Source organism: Pipra filicauda, unplaced genomic scaffold, assembly GCF_003945595.2.
Source record: "Pipra filicauda isolate LSUMZ 115617 unplaced genomic scaffold, ASM394559v2 scaffold137_size4652046_pilon, whole genome shotgun sequence".
Lineage (NCBI taxonomy): Eukaryota > Metazoa > Chordata > Aves > Passeriformes > Pipridae > Pipra > Pipra filicauda.
Window position 1 is genome coordinate 2,578,697 of NW_024103851.1, and position 18,201 is coordinate 2,596,897.

The 18,201-nt window shown below is 41.3% G+C and overlaps 1 protein-coding gene across 5 annotated transcripts in view; it reads right to left on the reverse strand.

Moving 5' to 3' along the window:
* The window catches only part of BLVRA (biliverdin reductase A), a 38,384-nt gene that overhangs the window by 12,781 nt on the left and 7,402 nt on the right, over positions 1-18,201 (reverse strand). For 2 of the 5 annotated variants that reach the window (XM_027715010.2, XM_027715006.2), the window contains exon 2: positions 459-586. In XM_027715010.2, coding sequence (XP_027570811.1) covers positions 459-577 — 119 coding nt within the window. In that variant the 5' untranslated portion in view covers positions 578-586. Of the gene's footprint in view, positions 1-458; positions 587-707; positions 775-5,638; positions 5,945-7,493; positions 7,526-18,201 lie in introns of those variants that run through there. The other 3 variants (XM_039378398.1, XM_039378397.1, XM_027715008.2) reach the window with 3 other exon arrangements.

Here is an 18,201-nt window from a genome sequence, read left to right on the forward strand (position 1 = left end):
AAAGCTTTTTTAAACTCTGTAAAACTTCTTTTTAAAAACATTTCTACAAACGTTATTCAAACACTATGTCATTAATGTAGTTCTTGTCACACTATCTTAAACCTATAGGAAATTTCAGTCAGACGGAATTGCAGTTTCTTCCTATCATACAGATCCTACAGCAAGAACATCTCTCAGCTTTTATTTTAGTAATTTCTTAAAGGTATTTCACTAAGGTAACCTATTTCTTCCCTCTTGCAAAGCTTTCTGTGCTCATTTCTGAGCTGCCACTTAGAATGATAGGCATACTTGCATAAACTTTCCCTTTTCAGCCAGCCTTAATTATAAGAGAAAAATAAAACTTTGGATCTCATCCCTGACCCCCTCAGATAGTTGTCCTCCACCTCGAAAGATACATGTAACAGAAAAATGAAACATTGCAATATACATATTAAACATGATAAGATGAAATTTCTAACCTGGATACGAAACCAAGGAGTTTCAGGTGCTCAGAAGGGCTGGAAGGCATCGGATTCATCAAGTCTCGGATTCGTGCTAAGCCAGCAATTCCAACGCCAACCACTACTGTCCCAAACATTTTGCTAGACTGTCCAAAAGAAAAAAAAAAAAAAGACAATCTTGTTTTTTTTTTAAGCAGGGAGAAGAGCAACTGGGAGGGAAGGTGGGAGAATGGATTATTCTTGAACTCCGCTTTCATACAGCCAAACCTTATTGAGATGTCAGCTAACAGAGATGTGATGCTGTATGCTACTGAGCTCACTTGCATCCCATTGAAATGTGGTCAAGCGGTTCAGCCTGTCAAAGGACTGGTCTTGAGACTTGTATTTAACAGCTATGAAATCACAGCTCCAGCAAAGTCCTTCCTTTCCGTGAATAGAAAGCAGGCTTTAGAAGTGAGACATTCTTCTATTTATATTGCCACTTCCACCCTGGAAAGGAGCCAAAAGGTTCTGCAAAACCAGCAGAGCTTTATATAAACCCTGCTGACTTCCTGAGTGTCTGCAGTACAGCGGGCCTCGGGCTGCCACACAGTCAGTCACAGAGTAGAGCAGCATAGCTGGAATACTTTGGGACAGGAAGCAAAGAGCATCTTTTCTTGCCCCATGTAACCACTGGCACGTCCTACAATGTCAAGCTGCAACCAACCATCTAATAATCTGGCGGAGATACTTGCTTCACATTTCCATGCACAAAGAAAGCTCTGCCAACTCTTTAATAACAAGCAGGCATGTCTTCAAGATCTACATCTCCCAAATGCACATTTCTGCCACAACATGGAGGGCAAGACAGGTATTGCACTCACTGGCTGGGCTGCTGGGTACAGGTAATAAATTTTTCTGTTGGTTTTGATTTGCTATTGATTTGCAGAAGCACTGAGCAACTGGTGAAACCTTTCAAACCTGGACTGCTCCAGCACCCTGACAACTAGCAACACTTTGTAAAGTAATTGAAAATTTACAGGAAAAATGGCCTAAAACAATCAAGTCACATCCTCTGTATTTTTTGTTCCTTCCATTCCAAGAAAACACCCCTTCAAATTTTATTTCTTCTGTCTTGGTCTTCTCCTTCCCACCACTGCCAATCCCTTCATCTGAGTGAACTCTTTAGATTGTTTAGATTTACTGTAGCCCTTTACATCCTTCTGACACTGAAATGGATAGATGGACAGTGCAGCATCACAGCCATAAATGACTGTTCTGGCAGTCTGAGAGTCTGACAGCTGCTAAGAAATTACATCAACTGGGACAAAGAAAAGATCCTGTCTCCAATCACATGCCTTGTCTGGATTTTGTTTTCCTATAAGCTCCTGCCTATATTCCTGCCAGGGCTGAACTCCATTCCTTTCATATATGCCAAAAGGGTACAAAGATAAATGTTTAATGTAAAAGAAAAAATCAATGATATACTGAAGAGTCCTCCATGGGCATTACAGTGACATTTCAGTGATATTTGAGGTATAACATGACACTGTTCACCAGAGAAAAGAGGGCTGAGAGAGAGGTGGGGGGAAAGGAGGGCAATATAACCACACAACCCATTTTCAGGACCAGCCACAGGCAGAGTCTTGGTCTGGACTCTGTTACATTTGCTTTTCTCTGTGGCCAAAGAGAAAAGAGACTGAGACTTTCAGAATGATCTCAGCTGTGAGGAGGCCCAGAAGGTCACTTGATCCAAAACCTATTCAGTTGCACCACAGCCATGCTGAGTTCTGAGTTCTGTTCCCATGGTTGGCAATCCTCCAACTTCTCAGGCCCCTGCTGCAGTGTTTGACCGCTCTCACAACAAGAACTTCTTCTTAGCATCCACAAAAGTTTCCTGTGTTGCCTTTTGCCATTTCATAGCACACCTCCAAAAGAGTGTGGCTCCAGTTCCTCTACACCCTCCCATCAGAAAGCTGTAGGCAGCAATAATAATGCCCTTTACATTTCTTTTCTGCAAGTGGGAAAAACTGAGTTCCCTAAGCCTGCCCTCATTCATCATCTCCTTGAGCCATTTACCATCTTCATAGCTCTCCACAGGACTCGCTCCTGTATTTCATCAGAGAATCATAGAATAATTTGGGTTGAAAAGGACCTTAAAGATCCTCTAGTTTCAACCTCCAGCCCCCACATGCAAGGACACCTTTCACTAGACCAGGGTGCTCAAAGTCCCAACCAAACTGGCCTTAAACACTTCCAGGGATGGGGCATCCACAACTTCTCTGGGCAACCTGTTCCAGCACCTCACCACCCTCTCAGTAAAGAATTTCTTCCTAATATCTAATCTAAAGCCATTCTCCCTTTTCTCACCCCTATAGGCCCTTGTAAAAAGTCCCTCTCTAGCTCTCTTGTAGCCCCCTTTAGGTACTGGAAGGCTGCTACAAGGTCTGCCCAGAGCCTTCTCTTCTCCAGGCTGAACAACACCAACTCTCTCATCCTGTTTTTTTAGGAGAGGTGCTCCAGCCCTCTGAGCATCTTTATGGCCTCCTCTAGAACTGCTCCAACAGGTCAATATCTTCCTTATGTTGGAGGCCCAGAGCTGGACGCAGCACTCCTAGCGGGGTCTCACAAGAGCAGAGTAGAGGGGGAGAATCCCCTCCTTTGACCTGCTGGCCACGCAGCCCAGAATGATGCAGCCCAGAATACAGTTGGCTTTCTGGTCTGCAAGTGCACATTGCCAGGTGACTTCAAGCTTCTCATCAATCAATGCATTCTCCACCCAGCCTGTATTTGCACTTGGGATCACTCCAATCCAGGTGCAGGACTTTGCACTTGGCCTCGCTGAACTCCATGAGGTTTGCATAGGTCCATTTTTTGAGCCTGAAAAGGGCCCTCTGGATGGCATTATCCCTCTCCTCTAGTATACTGACTGCACCACCCAGCTTGGTGTCATCGGCAAGTGCATTGCTTAAGGTGCACTTGATCCTACTGCCCTGGGACAAAGATGTCCCAAAGACTGACAATGTCAGTCCCAATACTGACCCTTGAGGAATACCCCTCATCACTGGTGGACACTGTGTTGTTGAGTGCAACCATCCAAACAATTTCTTATCTGCCGAGTGATCTTTCCATCAAACCCATGTCTCTCCAGTTCAGACACAAGGATGTGTGCAGGACAGTGTCAAATGCTTTGCACAAATCGAGGTAGATGCCATCAGTTACTCTTCCCCATCCACCAACACTGTAATTCCATCATAGAAGGCCATCAAATATGACAGGAACTATTGGCCCTGCCAGGTCCACCATCTGCCAGTTCCCTCAAAAGCCTCAGAAGTCCCATGGACTTGTGCACTTTCAGGTTCCTTAGGAGAAGGTCAGGTTCAAAAACATCTACAGTGGGCAGTTCTTCATTCTCTCAGTCCCTGCCTTTGCCTTCTGAGACTCGGGTAGTGTGCCTGGAGCACTTGCCAATGAAGACCAAGGAAAAAAAGTCATTATGTATCCCAGACTTCTCCATATCCCAGCCAGGTCTCCCATTTTCTTCCAGGGAGAACCCACATTTTCCCTAGTCTTCCTGTTATCATACCTGTAGAAGCTTTTCTTGTTGCCTTTAACATCCCTGGTCAGCTTTAATTCTATCAGGGCTTTAGCTTTCCTAATCTGCTCCCTGGCTGCTCGGACAATCTCTCTGTATTCCTTCCATACTCTGTAGGTTTCCTTTTTGAGTTTGAGTGTGTCCAGGAGCTCCTTGTTCATCCATGCAGGCCTCCCGGTGTTTTTGCCTGACTTCCTCTTTGTTGAGATGCATCACTCCTGAGCTCAGACGAGGTGATCCTTGAAATTATTTCTCGTACCAGGGTACACAAAACTGGACACAGCACTGCAGACGGATGTACCCAGGTCCTGTCAGCTACACTCTTGCTAATGCAGTCCAGTTCATGGTTGGCCTTCTTTGCCACAAGAGCATGTCATGGCCTGAGTTCAACCTGTCCATCAGTAGCTGTAGGGCAGCTTCTGACTTTCTAGCCATGCAGTGCCCAACCTGTACTGATGCAAAGGTGTACCAGGGTGAATTTATGCTGATACTTTTGGTCTGTGTTTGGCCCCAGACACCTGCAGTAGTTTACATTCTCCCTGCCAAGTTCACTGATAAAACAGTGAATTCGTCCTTGGAGGGAGAACTTCTGTATAAACTGTTTTAATTGGTGTTCTGTGATTGGCTAATTCTCTTCCAAGGGCATTTGAAGCAGAATTTGATGAGGAGGGGAGGAAGGCTCGCCCCCAGACTCAATTACGAAAGACCCCCAAAACATACTGCACGTGCGTGAGGGGATTTCCGAAGTTCTCACGTGTGCACAGAAGAGATGCACTTGCATAACCGGGAGGTGAGACTGAGGGCCTCTGGCTGGGCGGTGCTGGCCACACCTGGGAGGTTGTGGTCACTCAGTTAATTGTATAAAAGTAGATAGTGCTTTCTTGGAGAGGAGCTAATCTTCACACCAAGGACAACGTTGCCTTTTGGCGGGGACGCCTGCCCATTTGTGAACTTACTGACTCTCCAAGGATGCAGCTTCTGCTATGGGTAATTATAGGCATGCTAGGTCGGTAAGATAACTTTATGGGAAACAGCTGGGTAACTGGGGAGGTCGTGCTGGGGGCTTATTTCTCTCTTCCTTCCTCCCTTTTGGGTTTGTTCGTTTTGTTGGCCACCTCTTAGTAATAAATATTGGTTTTTGTTAAGCTTTTAACGGTGTATGGTTTTCAGGTTTCAGTATGTCTCAAACCCCTCCCTAATACAAAAGGGGGCTATTCTACATTTGCCTTTGCTGAACATCATGATGTTCCTGTCTGCCCAAGCCCCTCTGATGTATTGACCACTCCCTCCAGCTGGATTTCATCCACAGACTTACCAAAGGTACACACTTACCAAAGCCACACTCCAGGCTATTGTGCAGGTGGTTAATAAACACATTTAACAGTATTGAAGATGAACACAATACTTACCCTTTCCAGCCATCAGGATCCTCCCTGATCACCAAATGGCTTCATAGGGATATCAAGCAAGTCCCTAGCACTCTTGGATGTACTATGTCTGCTGCCAGGGGTTGCTGTACATCCAAGAGCTATACCACCATCTTCCTCTACTGTGAGTAATGTAACATTCCCATAGAGTCTGTTAGTAGATTCAGAAAACCTGGAGGTCTGTGGACAAAACTTACTAGTGAAAGCCTTCGGGTTTTGTGTTGGAGGGCAGTCAGGAGAACCCTGCTGATCCATGCCAGCTTTCTGCCATGCTTGTCTCTGCTTCCAGCACACTGAAGTCAGGCACCTGTGCTCTGGGGAGATCATCCCTGTAGATCAACCTCAGCCTCTCTGGCCCCCCAGGGCAGTCTTCCATTAGAACTTGCCAAGTAGAGCCATCAAAAAGCCCAAATACCTGCTATTTTGAAGTATATGGTTGCAATTCTTTAAAATTTATATCCATAAAGAGCTCCAAGTGTGCATCAGGACCAGGTCAGCAGAATCTAGAAGTAGCACAGTTTGAAAACAGGAGTTAAGTTCAGAAATTTCCAAGGTTAGTAGAGTGTTAAGCTGTTAATATTTGCCTGTCGCCTTCAGCAGGATTGGGAGTCATACAGCAAACAAATTCCACTGAACCTCCTACAGTCATCTCATTTCCAAGAACTGCTTTTTTTTGCTGGTAAGCTGCTGACCTCTGCTTCAACAAAGTGGATAAAGTGGGGGAGCTGACTACCTTCTTCAGTGAACAAAGAACATCTCTCTGTAGATGCTCAGGTTGCTGAATATCAATATTTTTGCCTCTCTTTTGAAAAAAAACTTTCCTAGCTTCATCTGATGAACACCTTCTGACCTCCTCAAAAGTAATATTTAAGATAAGCAAGATTATTTCATACTAAGAACAAAACCTGTTACTATGCAACCTGTTGCCATAGCAACCAGCCATTTGGTCCAAGTCAAGGGTGGTTAAGGGTTTGGAGGCTAATACCGTATCCATACTGAAAGAGACAGCTACTAAATGTATATTACAGAACAATTGCTTATACACATCGCTAAGAGAAAAATTGCTATGTTTGCATCCCTGCTGCCACTTTTTATTACCTTTATTTTGCTCACACAACAAAATCTGCAGCTGCTCAGGGAGAAAAGTAAATTAGATGTTTTTCAGAACTGTTACAAACCAGGTAAGAGCAGAATAGAGAATACTCATCTGATGAATATATAAAAATTTACTCCTTATTTCAAACCTTTACATGAGGATAACAGCTACAGTTATCTTTCAAGAAAAAAAAAGAGGAAGTAGGAAGCCCAAATCATAAACTGCTGTGCCTGCCTTTCATGCTTTTTTCTTACTATCAGTGACCTCGACTAAAGCTTTGACAAAAAAGATTTCAGAGGCATTTTCAAGGCTGCTGGACTTTGGCTCCCATCATACTGAAAAAAAAAAGTACCATAAGTGATATAACAGTACATCAGCCAGTGTCCAAAAGCAGTGCTCACACACTGTGAGTGGGGAATGCATCCCACACCCCAGCAAGACTCGCCCTGGCCAGGTTGCAGGCAGGCCTGCCAGCTTCGCTGGGGTGCCCTCTGAAGTGGGATAGGGGGAAAGGAGGCTGCCGAATGCAGTGGGAGCTTTTCCCCACTGACAGCCAGCACAAGTGGCTCCTCTTACCAATGCAGACGAGCCCTGCATGACACAGAGATGAGAAAGGCATTCAGCTGAAGAGGATCATTTATCCTACACCGATATATCATTGTCCCATCACTCCTCTGCTCTTGAGCTTTCTGTGCTTCTGCTGTGTATTTCCTGCAGTAGATCTAGGCTACTCCGAAGTAAAAAAAAAAAATAAATTGCTCCATGCCCAAATATTCTTGCAAAATTTAGCAATGAAACAAGAATATTCAGCAGCAAAGCAAACAACGGAGTATGTCCAAAGGGATCAGGCACCCAGCAAGCGTGTTCCTCCCCATGCAATCACACTGGGACTTCAGCCTCTACATCTCAGAACTGTTTACACTTACTGAGGTAAGCTTAAGGGAAGTGAGGCTTACCTCTGTTTTGTGCAACATCACTAAGGCAATGCAAAGTCCGTGGAGAGGCAAGATAAAAGGCAGAACTTAAGAACAATTTCTTTTTCAATAAAATTTTTCATGGCATACTTAGACATTACAGAATGAGAACAGGTACCTTCTCTCATGATATATAAAGAATTTCAGTAAGCCTCATGCATTTTCCCTGCAGTTTTCACAGTCTTGTTCCCACGGATATGAATGAGTGACTCACATCAGAAATCAAAATATTTTGTAGTTCATGTCACATATAATAACATGTAGTTCATGTCACAAATAACACTGATGCAGGAGGCTTTCCTGAAGCACTGCCATCTGGGTCTTTTTACGTGTGTTACTTCAAGTGCCACACATATCTTAAGAGTAACAGAAACCTCACAGATGAGTACTTAATGTGAAAAAACTGTTGTCAAGGTTAGTTCACTTTTGCATAGTCAAAAGTTGAACCATGAGTGTTTGAGCCTGGCTGCTGGAGGGATCCACCTTATACACATATATTCTCACTTACATATTCTCACTTAGCAGACCTTCAGCTTGCTCAGTCAGAAAGGGGACAAGATGAGACTGCTGGTGCTGTCTGTGTTTCTGTGAGTGCTCTGTGATTTGTGACTGACCATGTACATACGCATATACATGGCGTACATGTGTGTTCTGCGTGTATGTGCTGACTGGAAATATGTTTTCAGCCTAAATACTGACCAGGGGTCATACGAAGTCTTGCCCCTTTCAGGCTGTTGGATTCCGCCTGATTTTTCTTCTAATATAAACCAGGCTGGACTGAGGAAGTTTTCCGGAGCTCCCTTTGAATAGCCTTGTGGATTAACATCCTCCAAAATGTTTTCTCTGTTACCGCAGTGAAACTCCGAGATGAGGGTTGCAGAACCTCAACAGAAATTTTCAGGGGAACACCAGACAGACAGCAGCAGTCACTGTAAAGTCAACAAGCTGAAAATTTGAAGTTCCTTTCAGATCTAACTCACTGATTTCAAATACCCAGAGAAGTGGAAGATACTGTACTCAAGGTTGCTGGTACATGATACAGCCTGTGCCATCACATCTTACTCTCATTGTCTACTCTTAGCAAGAAACATCTGCCTGGAGCAGGGAAAGCAGAAGCTGAACAGAGTGGCTTCTGTTAGTGTTGAGGTTTTTGTGTGAAAAAATTCACAAATGCTCCAATTTAGCAGCCTATTCAGACGCATAAATACCCTTTGTTCTGCAGGAAACCATTTAGGCACTTTAACCTCTGCATGTACTGAAGGACCTGCTGGAAGTAGACCCAGCACGGGCCTCACGAATCCTCACTAAAGGCAGGACTTGAAGAAAAAGGCAAAGCAAAAATGAAGGCAAAGAAAATTATTGTTTGAATGCCAAAATGCTGGATTGTTTTTGCTCTGTGTTTGCTGCAATACAGAAAGAGAAAAGTAAAGTGTTCTGCAAGAAAGAGACAGACAGGAAGGCAACCCCCAACACTCTTCGTTAATTCTCTTCAAAACATTAATTGAACATAAAGTCAGAATTTGACTTGAAAACCTGACAAGACCATTTACAGTTTCCACATTTCAGAGGAAAACAGCAGCACTTAGAAGTTGTAGAGCAACCATGTACATTTTCCTTGAAAGCTGTTTGTTACAGTCTTAAATGTCAATGCTTGCCAGCACCTCTTCATCTCTCCTGCCCATCTTTCAGGCTATCAAAACCGAGGCCACAGTCTCTTGGCAGGCACACAGGCTCTGCTGAATGAGTTATAACTTTAAGGCACCAACTCTTACACAGGTTTGCCGGTGGAAAAGTCTCTCATCCTGACTGGCATCACTGTGGAAAGAGCCAGAGGGGACTTTTCTTCCCCCATTTTAAATGCCATTTGAACAATACACGTGCATTGTTTCACATTTTTATGCAGGTTCACCAATTAAATTACAGTTTTCCCTGGCTGCCAAAGCTGAAGTTGATATAGTTATATTGAGATATGGCCAGATGCTGTGTTACAGCTGCCAAACAAGCACCTTTAGTCTACACAGTGGATCGTTGATAATAAAGGACTGCACTTGTACCAGATACGCTGTCTCCAGCATTAATATCTGAGTAGAAGGAAAACTTTTGTTAGAACATAGTTCTGCAAGCTAAATCTGCTAACTCCAGAGTCTGCAGTGGTTCTGACTCCCATCTCAGTAGGGCTGCTTTCCACAGCCTGCAACTCCATAATTGAAGCAAAACCATCTCATGAAAGTAATATAACACCATGAGAAGTACTGAAAGAATAACCTGAAGATCTGGTTTTAATATGTGATATATTCTACCCTGTGGAGGACTGAAACAGAAGTTCTGTGAGGGACATGCATGGGTATGAATGACCATTTCATCCTGTTCTCTTGTCTGTATTCACCCTTTGTGGTTCAGATTTGGTTGCTAGTATGCAGAGGAAAAACAAAGGCAAATAACACTTTTGAGATAGGTCAGGCAGGCTCATTTTGTTTAAAACTGAGAGTCAAATTACATTTTGATATACCTACACTGCTAAGGCTGAAACTATCCAAGAAAGAACTGAGCCTGCTTTGGGGCACCTGAAAATTAAGAGGAAGACATGAAGGACTCCACTTTTTATTTTATAAAAATATTCCCTTAAAAAAAAAAGCAAACCCTTACTTATAATGGTAATTTTCCAGGAACTATTCTGGAGAGAATTTCAGAAAGTCTCGTGAAACTTTTGGTGGCTAAATAAACAATTGCACATAACTGCAGCCTCATCACAGCTACTTTTTAACCAAAAGGCTGCTTGTATGTGGCTAATTAGCACATGCCTAAAACAAAGAGAGACAAAAAAACACCCCCAAAATTTATTTCAGGCTTTAATGTGCTATAACATTTTTTGAAAGCCAGTGATAGAAGAAGAGAAGAGTGTTTTAACAAGCAACAAGCTAATTACTTTGGAGTAAAGTCTATTCAGGACAATGAGCTATGTTTTGGAGATATCAACAATTTTCAGATCCTAATTTTCCATGAGATCAAACAATATTATTGCTACAGTCCCAATCTGTGCCTGAGAAAATAACCCCTGTAAAGCTAAAAACAGTTCTAACTCAAAAAGGCAAAAAAAAAAAAAAAAAAAGGCATGAGACACATCCTCCACCACTTTTTTTGATTTAACACCCACATAAAACACTCGAGCTATCACAAAGTTGAACTCTGCCAGGTCCCTGTGGACCATGAACCATGTTTCCTGGCTTCCCTGTAGAGCAATAAAGCCCCCAGCGTAAAGTGTCTGCACAGCTAAGTGTCTGAACACTAATAACTGAGACTCTGCTTGAACATCTATTTCATACAAAGATATTATTGTTTTGTCCTGACTCTTACACTTTTTTTTTTTTTTTTTTTTTTTTGAGAGCTTTTCATATTCTGGTAAAAACAATGACTGGAGGACTACTTATCCATACCTGCATTTCCGGGGAAACTTTACTCAGAGCTAATCATGAGGGCAGGGAGCTGAGACATGCCCGAGAATCTCAGCCCATTTCCTTCCCTCCTTTATGCTGCTCATTTTGTTTTTGCTGTATCACCTACTGAGAGAAGAGGCTTCTCTACATCACCTGATAGATTCACAAGTACTTTGCAGGTAAACTCTAATGCCAAAGAGGCTTCCAACCTTTTGTTGTAATACAACTGGAAGTGATGATAAACAATTACAGAAAAATGTTCTGAAATATTTTCTCAATTATTACATCTGCCCCTGAATTTTCCTGCCAATTACTGCACTCCTTTCTACAAGCTCTTACTTCTTCAGAGGGCCTAAAGAACGCAGAGCTGTGCTGGGCAGATGCAGGAAACCCATATTTCCAGGCTGTATTCTTACTTTATCCGAGAAGTTTACTGGGTGACCTAAAGCAAGCAAATCACACCCCCTTTCCTCATCAGTCCTCCCAGTTCCAGAACAGCAGAAACCTCTCTCTCTGTAGAGCATTCTCAGACCTACTGACAATAAGTGCAATGTAAGAAGTAGGTATTACTACAACCTCTCTTCTTCTCTGTAGGAAATCCCACACAGAACAGACATCTAGAAAATATGACTGTAACTAAAGTTAGTATTCAAATATCTATATAAAACAATGCCCTATAATGCATAACACAAAAAGAGATTTCTTCTTTCTCTTCTCTTGCTGTTAAATTAATCTGAAACTCGAAACCTAAAAGGAATTATATGCATGCTTAGCTTTAATCGCAAGTAATCCCATTGATCTCAATGAGAATACTCCTACGAGCCCATTAAGAAATAAGAGCTCTTGCTGTTTACTGTAATATTAGTAGGCACAAGAACAAAACACATATCCCGCTACAAGTATGTTCCATTAATATCTTTATGGACTCAGCCCAATAGATGATACCTATCTTCCGGTCCACTAAAGGTCACTGCATCCCAGATCTGTAACAGGCTGACCTATTTTGAGAATTCCCCAAACAAAAAAAGCACTCTTGCTACACGCTGCAGTCACCATAAAGATATTGCTTACCATGGCTGATGAAATCCTCTGCCAGCATCGTTAGTATGATAGCAACTCATAACACCAGAGTCCTGCCCCATACTCTCTTCAGAGCAGACAATATACACAAAATTCAGCTAGTCAGACAAGCATACTTTTTTAGCTTTCTCATCCTCTATCCAGCAGTAAAAAATGTTTTCACCCTTCTAAAATAAATTGAGAGTAAGATAAAGTGGGTTTTTTTAATAACTAGATTGAGACAACTTAGGAAATTGATAAAGTTTTGCATAACGTTCTATTTTTAAAAATCATGCTCTAACACCTCTGTCATTTTATCAAGTCTACAACTCCACAGTAAGGCCTGAAAAATGCAATGGTTTCTCTCCATTCATATTACATTTTGGAAATCTACCAATGTCAGACATTGCTCAAGACTAGGGAAAAGGAGAAGCTTTTGAATGAAGATTAACAATTGAGGTTATTCACTCCTAACTTTAGAGCTCAGTATTTTTCATGTTACTGGGCAACACAAAACTCAAGAATGAGATAGGCCAGCCTCTCTCTCATGAAGAGTTAGTCTGTAAATCAATGTGCTTTAGCAGTCAAGTAGTCCTGATGTGCTATTCATCTGTTATAATTGTCCCAAAAAAGCAAAACACCTTTACTGAAGTATCAGCCACTAGAGGGGGTATTTGGTATCCTACCTAAAACCTGATAAGAAAATGAAATTAAAAAAAAAAAAATTAAGGTTACAGAAAACCTGTAAAAGCATATTTCCCACAGTACTGCAATTACACATAAGGTTCCATGCAAAGTGTTTTAGGAAAAACAATGCTTTCTTTGTGTATAACTGAACACAATGCAGAAGCAAACGCCTCGTCTCCTCTTCCAATTCTTAGGTCTACCCACATCAAACACTGCAATTTCTGTGAGCAGAGATGTAGTTTTATATGCCAAGAACATGGCTAAATTATCACTAGGTTTGATTTGCCTGTACAGTCATCTCTGAGCATGTCTAAACCTGATCCTTCAAGCATGCCAAGCTAGAGCCTGACATGCTCAGTCTTGGGCTTGATAAACAAGAAAAAGAACAACCTACAAAATGGTTCCTATTTACAACTGTCTTCCTCTTTACAGATTCACAATCCCCAGATTTATCGTTCCAAAAAGTCTCCAAAAGGACCTAGAAAACTACCATCAAGTTAGGTCCAACTTCAAGCAAAGTAGAAGATTCAACTTGGCTCAAGCCACTCCTAAACTATCTATTATTTAAAACATGTTAAGTGAAAGATGGATATACATTTCAACTCCTGCACATGAATGTGTAATGAATACAAAACTCACCAAAAACTATAAATGGACTTGATGATTGAGTCCATGCAGGGACAGCCTGGAGAAGGGTACAGGATGGATTGTGCCAGTATATTAAGGGCATCATAGATTCTACATACTTTGTTAACTTCTGTCAGTTTGGGGACAGTGAAGCTGCTGGCAGAGCTTACAAAAACTCAAGACCCTCTCCAAAATTTATGTAAAAATACCTATAGCTGGGTAATAGACTTAAACACCCCCAGCTCCCCTTTATTCCTCACAATCTGCCTTCAAAGATGTGGAGCTGGAAGGTTTTAGTGAAGCTGACTGCCTGCTCAGAGGAGTATTTTAAATACACAACTCATTCAGAACCAGCATGGCCATGCAATTGGGATAAAAGAATCCAGTATCGCTCCTCTTCTTTCCTCTGCCAACTGCATGTACTCAGTGTGGACTATTACGTTATTTATAACAACTGTGGCTGAACAAATGGATAATATTCCACAAAAGACAGAATCGGCACAAGCACCTAACTTTGAAATGACTAAAACAGCTATTGCAAAGGTTCAGGAGCAGACAATACTTGGGGCACTGAAAGAGGGGAATATACCTTGTAAAAGAAGTAGAAAAATAACAGGATCATGGAAGCACTAGATTTTTTAGAGTCAATACTTGCATTTGAAACGTAATGCAGACATTTCTCTCTATTAACCGGATTTTACTAGAGTATATCCACCCCACTTTTTCTGCAATATTTTGGTGAAGTGATTTAACAGTTACTGTTGGAGAAGAGATTTGACCCCAACTCAAGTTCACGTCCTTAACTGCACCATTCCTTTAAACAGCCAAAGAGGTCGCTGCGTTCTGAAGAGAGTGGCTGTGCTGAACTACCACCATCCTGTGCCACCAATAGTAATTTTAAAATGTAACAGCAATCCTGATCATTGCTTTATTCAGCCTTGCTCCTTTTTAAAATACCCATCTAAATCCCTTCTTCTCTGCTACCGTAACCCAAGAAAGCATTTTGAGGTTCTGGGAAGAAAGTTAACCTTTTAAGTTTATTATCTATTATTTAAGCCATCCACATCTCAGGCATGACTCTGGCCCCTCCATAAAATGAGTTTCAAACAATCTCTTTCTTTATTATTAGAAATGGAAAACACAAGGCATCTTACACTAATACGATAAACACAAACACTACACATGGGCATCTGTAAGCTGTCATTGTTTTACAGATGCCTGTCTTAGATATTGGACACTAAATCTCTGTTCTTTCCTCCTATGGTCAGACTTGTGTACATAAAGGCAGCAATGGAGCCTCAGCAGCTCAGAATATGTGAATGACAACTGTCTGTAATAATCTGTAATAATCCTCTGAGACCACTCAGATCCATTGGCTCTGTTTAGGATTGAGTCAGAAAAAGAGCAAAAAATGGCCCAAAAATGGCTTGTGAGACAGACTTAGAGATCACAAGCCATTTGACTACACTTGCTGTAAGGCTGGATGCTTTTTCCTCCCAATGGATTTTAGTTCCACAATCTGGAATAGGAAAATTTATTCCAGATAGGCCAATAAGCAAAAATAAGGTAATGTAGGAGGTGTAAATTAAAAATAATAATGGGCACACTGAAAAGGAATCTACTTTGTTAGAACAACAGAATGGTTTGGGTTGAAAGAAACATTTAAAGATCTTCTAGTCCAATCCCCCTGCTGCAAGTGTGATGTTTCCTTTTTCCTGTCACTGGGGACTTCATCTGATTGCCATGACTTTTTGAATATGATGGAGAGTGACTTGGCAACTGCATGAGTTCTCCCTGCTGATGAGGATTCTTTGTATGAAAAAGGCTATCTCAGTCAGCATAGTAGTATGAGATCCCACAGGCAAAAGATGAAGAGTTAAAGCCTCATTAAGTAGTCATTTAACCAAAAGAAAATTAATCTCTGGTGTTATCAGCACCTTCATGCTTCTTAGGAGTTGATAACTTAGCAACATCTAGGATAGGAGGATTTTCCCTTCTGTGTTTTAAAAAGAGGAACATTTTGTTTCTGATATTACATGCCATTTGATGCTAAAAGGTACCAGCCAAATGACAGGGATGGTAACATGCAACAGACCAGCAGTTGTTTCTGAAAGGTGCTCTCAATCTGAGTACATGAATACAAAAAAACTGCTGACCTTCCACCAGGGAAACAAGGTGCCTCATGTGTATCCCTGGTGCAAAATTAGGGCTTCTTTAAAGACACCAGGGAATAAAGACTGTGGTCTTCATCTCTGCCCTCTTGAGAAAGCAGTATCCTCTTTGATGGAGTCTTAACAGAAAAACTGGGTTCAGAGCAGCCAGAGAATCACATGGCCACATTCCCTACTTGGAGGGCAAGAGGAGAAAGGATGTGAAGCTCTTATCTTCCCTAAAACAGAGGACCAGCCACTTTAAACACTGTTTATATTATCATATAATATGGCTATTTTTATGGTTCTTTCGCTGTGTTTTCATTGTGTCAGTATTGCAAATATTACTAGATCAGGATGACTGTCACCAGGACCTATCCAGGAAGGACTGCATTGGAAACTCCTATTTTTAAACAGAGTCAGGCAAATGACCTATTTATTTTGAAAATAGTTTTTCAAGAGCCCTCAGTCTTAAGGTCTCATTACAGATGCCAGGCATATAAAAACAGACAGTTTGCCTTAATTTGTAAATACTGGGCTAAATACATGGATAGCTATCTCACTTCACTATGCAAGTAAGTACATGTAAAATAGATTTAAAAAAATCTAAAGTCCAAACAAAAAACACGTTTCCTAGAGCAAACATTTTCAGCAGCTGCTGAGATCGGTTATGCTGATTTCTGGGTGGTGAACCTAAGATCTCAGACACTTCAGAACTGTTTCTTACAGACAGTGCACTCCAGGATACTCAAACTGAAAAGTCAAGTACTCCATACTTATGAAAAAAAAAAAAAAAAAGAAGACACAAACCAGGAGCTAATTTGCCTGCTCCATCCAAATTTTATGAATCTGATGTAATGGCAACAAAAAAAAAAAAAATTCTCAGTCCTTCATACATTTGTATCTTCTGTCACCAAGACTAGGCACAGAGAGATCTATACCAACCTGCTGATCCCACTTCCAGCTACGTCTGAGAAAAATTAGCAAATTACTCCAAAGACAAGTATGAGCAAGCCACCTCAGTCTCTGTGTTCATCACCAAATAACAGACTAACCAGTCTTCTGTGGCTAATCTGTGTCGGTGCCAACAAAAGACACTAAATACTGACTAAGGGCTGCTCTCCCTAGCAACAGAAAGGGTCACAAAGCTTTACAGCTTCTAGCATAGCAAAGAATGGCATTTCAACTAGAACAATTGTGGTCTCAATTTTACCCCTCACATCCTGTACAACTTCTTTCTTTCTTTCTGTAATTTAGGGATTATTTAATAATTCCGTGTTCATTCCCACAGCTTTCCTCTCCTCTCATTCACAGAACAAAGGCAGTGACAAGACAATAAATATACCTTTTTGCCTATACCTTTCGCTATAAGGGAAAGTTAATAAACATGGTAACATTACTTGAGCCAAGAGAGTTTGTTTTATTAGCCAATGTAGTGTAGCCTTTAATTTAGCATTTAGGATAGTTACCACAACAGGAACACTAGTTGCCCCAAACAGGCTCTTTCTAACTGGTTTATAATGGTATACTGAAAAGAAAGAAGATTAAAAAAAAAACCAACAAAAAAACCGCTTTGTTTATGCTAATTGTTGAACTCATGTTGTTAAAGTGGTGGATTGTGCTCATCTGGAGGAACAGGATTAGCGAAAGCATTTCATTATCTTTCCCAGTCAGGTGTGTTTTCTTCAATGTTTTCTAATTAGACAGTAGAGCTCTGTCTGGGTTGCAGTCTAGGGAATACTTAAGTTCAGTTAAATAAAAAGCCAAAGCTCCTTTTGCTTAGTAGAGAGGAAACAAGTAAAATGTATATTTATCTTTTTATTACAATTATTTTATAAAGTTTCAAGATGTAAGCCCAACAATTAGGCCTTACAGGCGAGAGAACACTTGCCACAGTTCAAGGCAAGCTCCAGAGAAGTGGGATAGGTCCTCAGCAAGCTTTGTTCCACTAAGTTACAACATGACATGTATACATCCAGTGAGGTTTGGGGTTTCTTTAACTATAGGATTAAGCTGGCGTCTTGACTTTCAGATTGTTTTTCCTCCCTAAGCTCCATTCCCTCCCACCTCAGTGAAGCAACCTTTTTGATGTCTTGCTTAATAACATACAGTACAAGCATAATGTAAGTTATTTTAATACACTGAGCACTACCTGCAAGTTTCAGAAAGATCTACGGTTGTGTGAAAATTAGAGGCGAAAAAGTTATTCGCAGTCCAGCATATGTTGATGTTGCTCTATCACCTTTTGAAACACAGAAATTCCTTTCCAGGGAATTGTTCTCCCACTGCAAAAACTGCTTTATCATATCCATCCAAGCTCTTTCTGTTATCTACTCCACTTCTTTCCAGCTTCGGTTTAGTTTTATCTCCGGACTGCTGCTTACCTAGCCAGGGATGGCAACACAGACAGAGCTTCAATGGACTGCAGCAGTGGTAATGGAAAACACCCAGTGAAGCTTCCTACAACATATCTGCACAACATACAGTGCAATATCTTTTCTACAAGACAGATGAAGCTGAGGTTATTTCAGAGTCATCATTAAAAAGCAAAAATGCCAATGTGCATTCCAGTCTTCCATTTTATTGAAGTCCTGACACCAAAGCATAACATGGAAAGTGATTCCCATTTTAATTTGAAAACTGGTCAGTTAATGTATCCATTTATCTTCACTTGTATTGACCATGACAGTTCATTTTTAGTGGAGAGAGCAAAGTGGTCCTGTTCCCATCTGC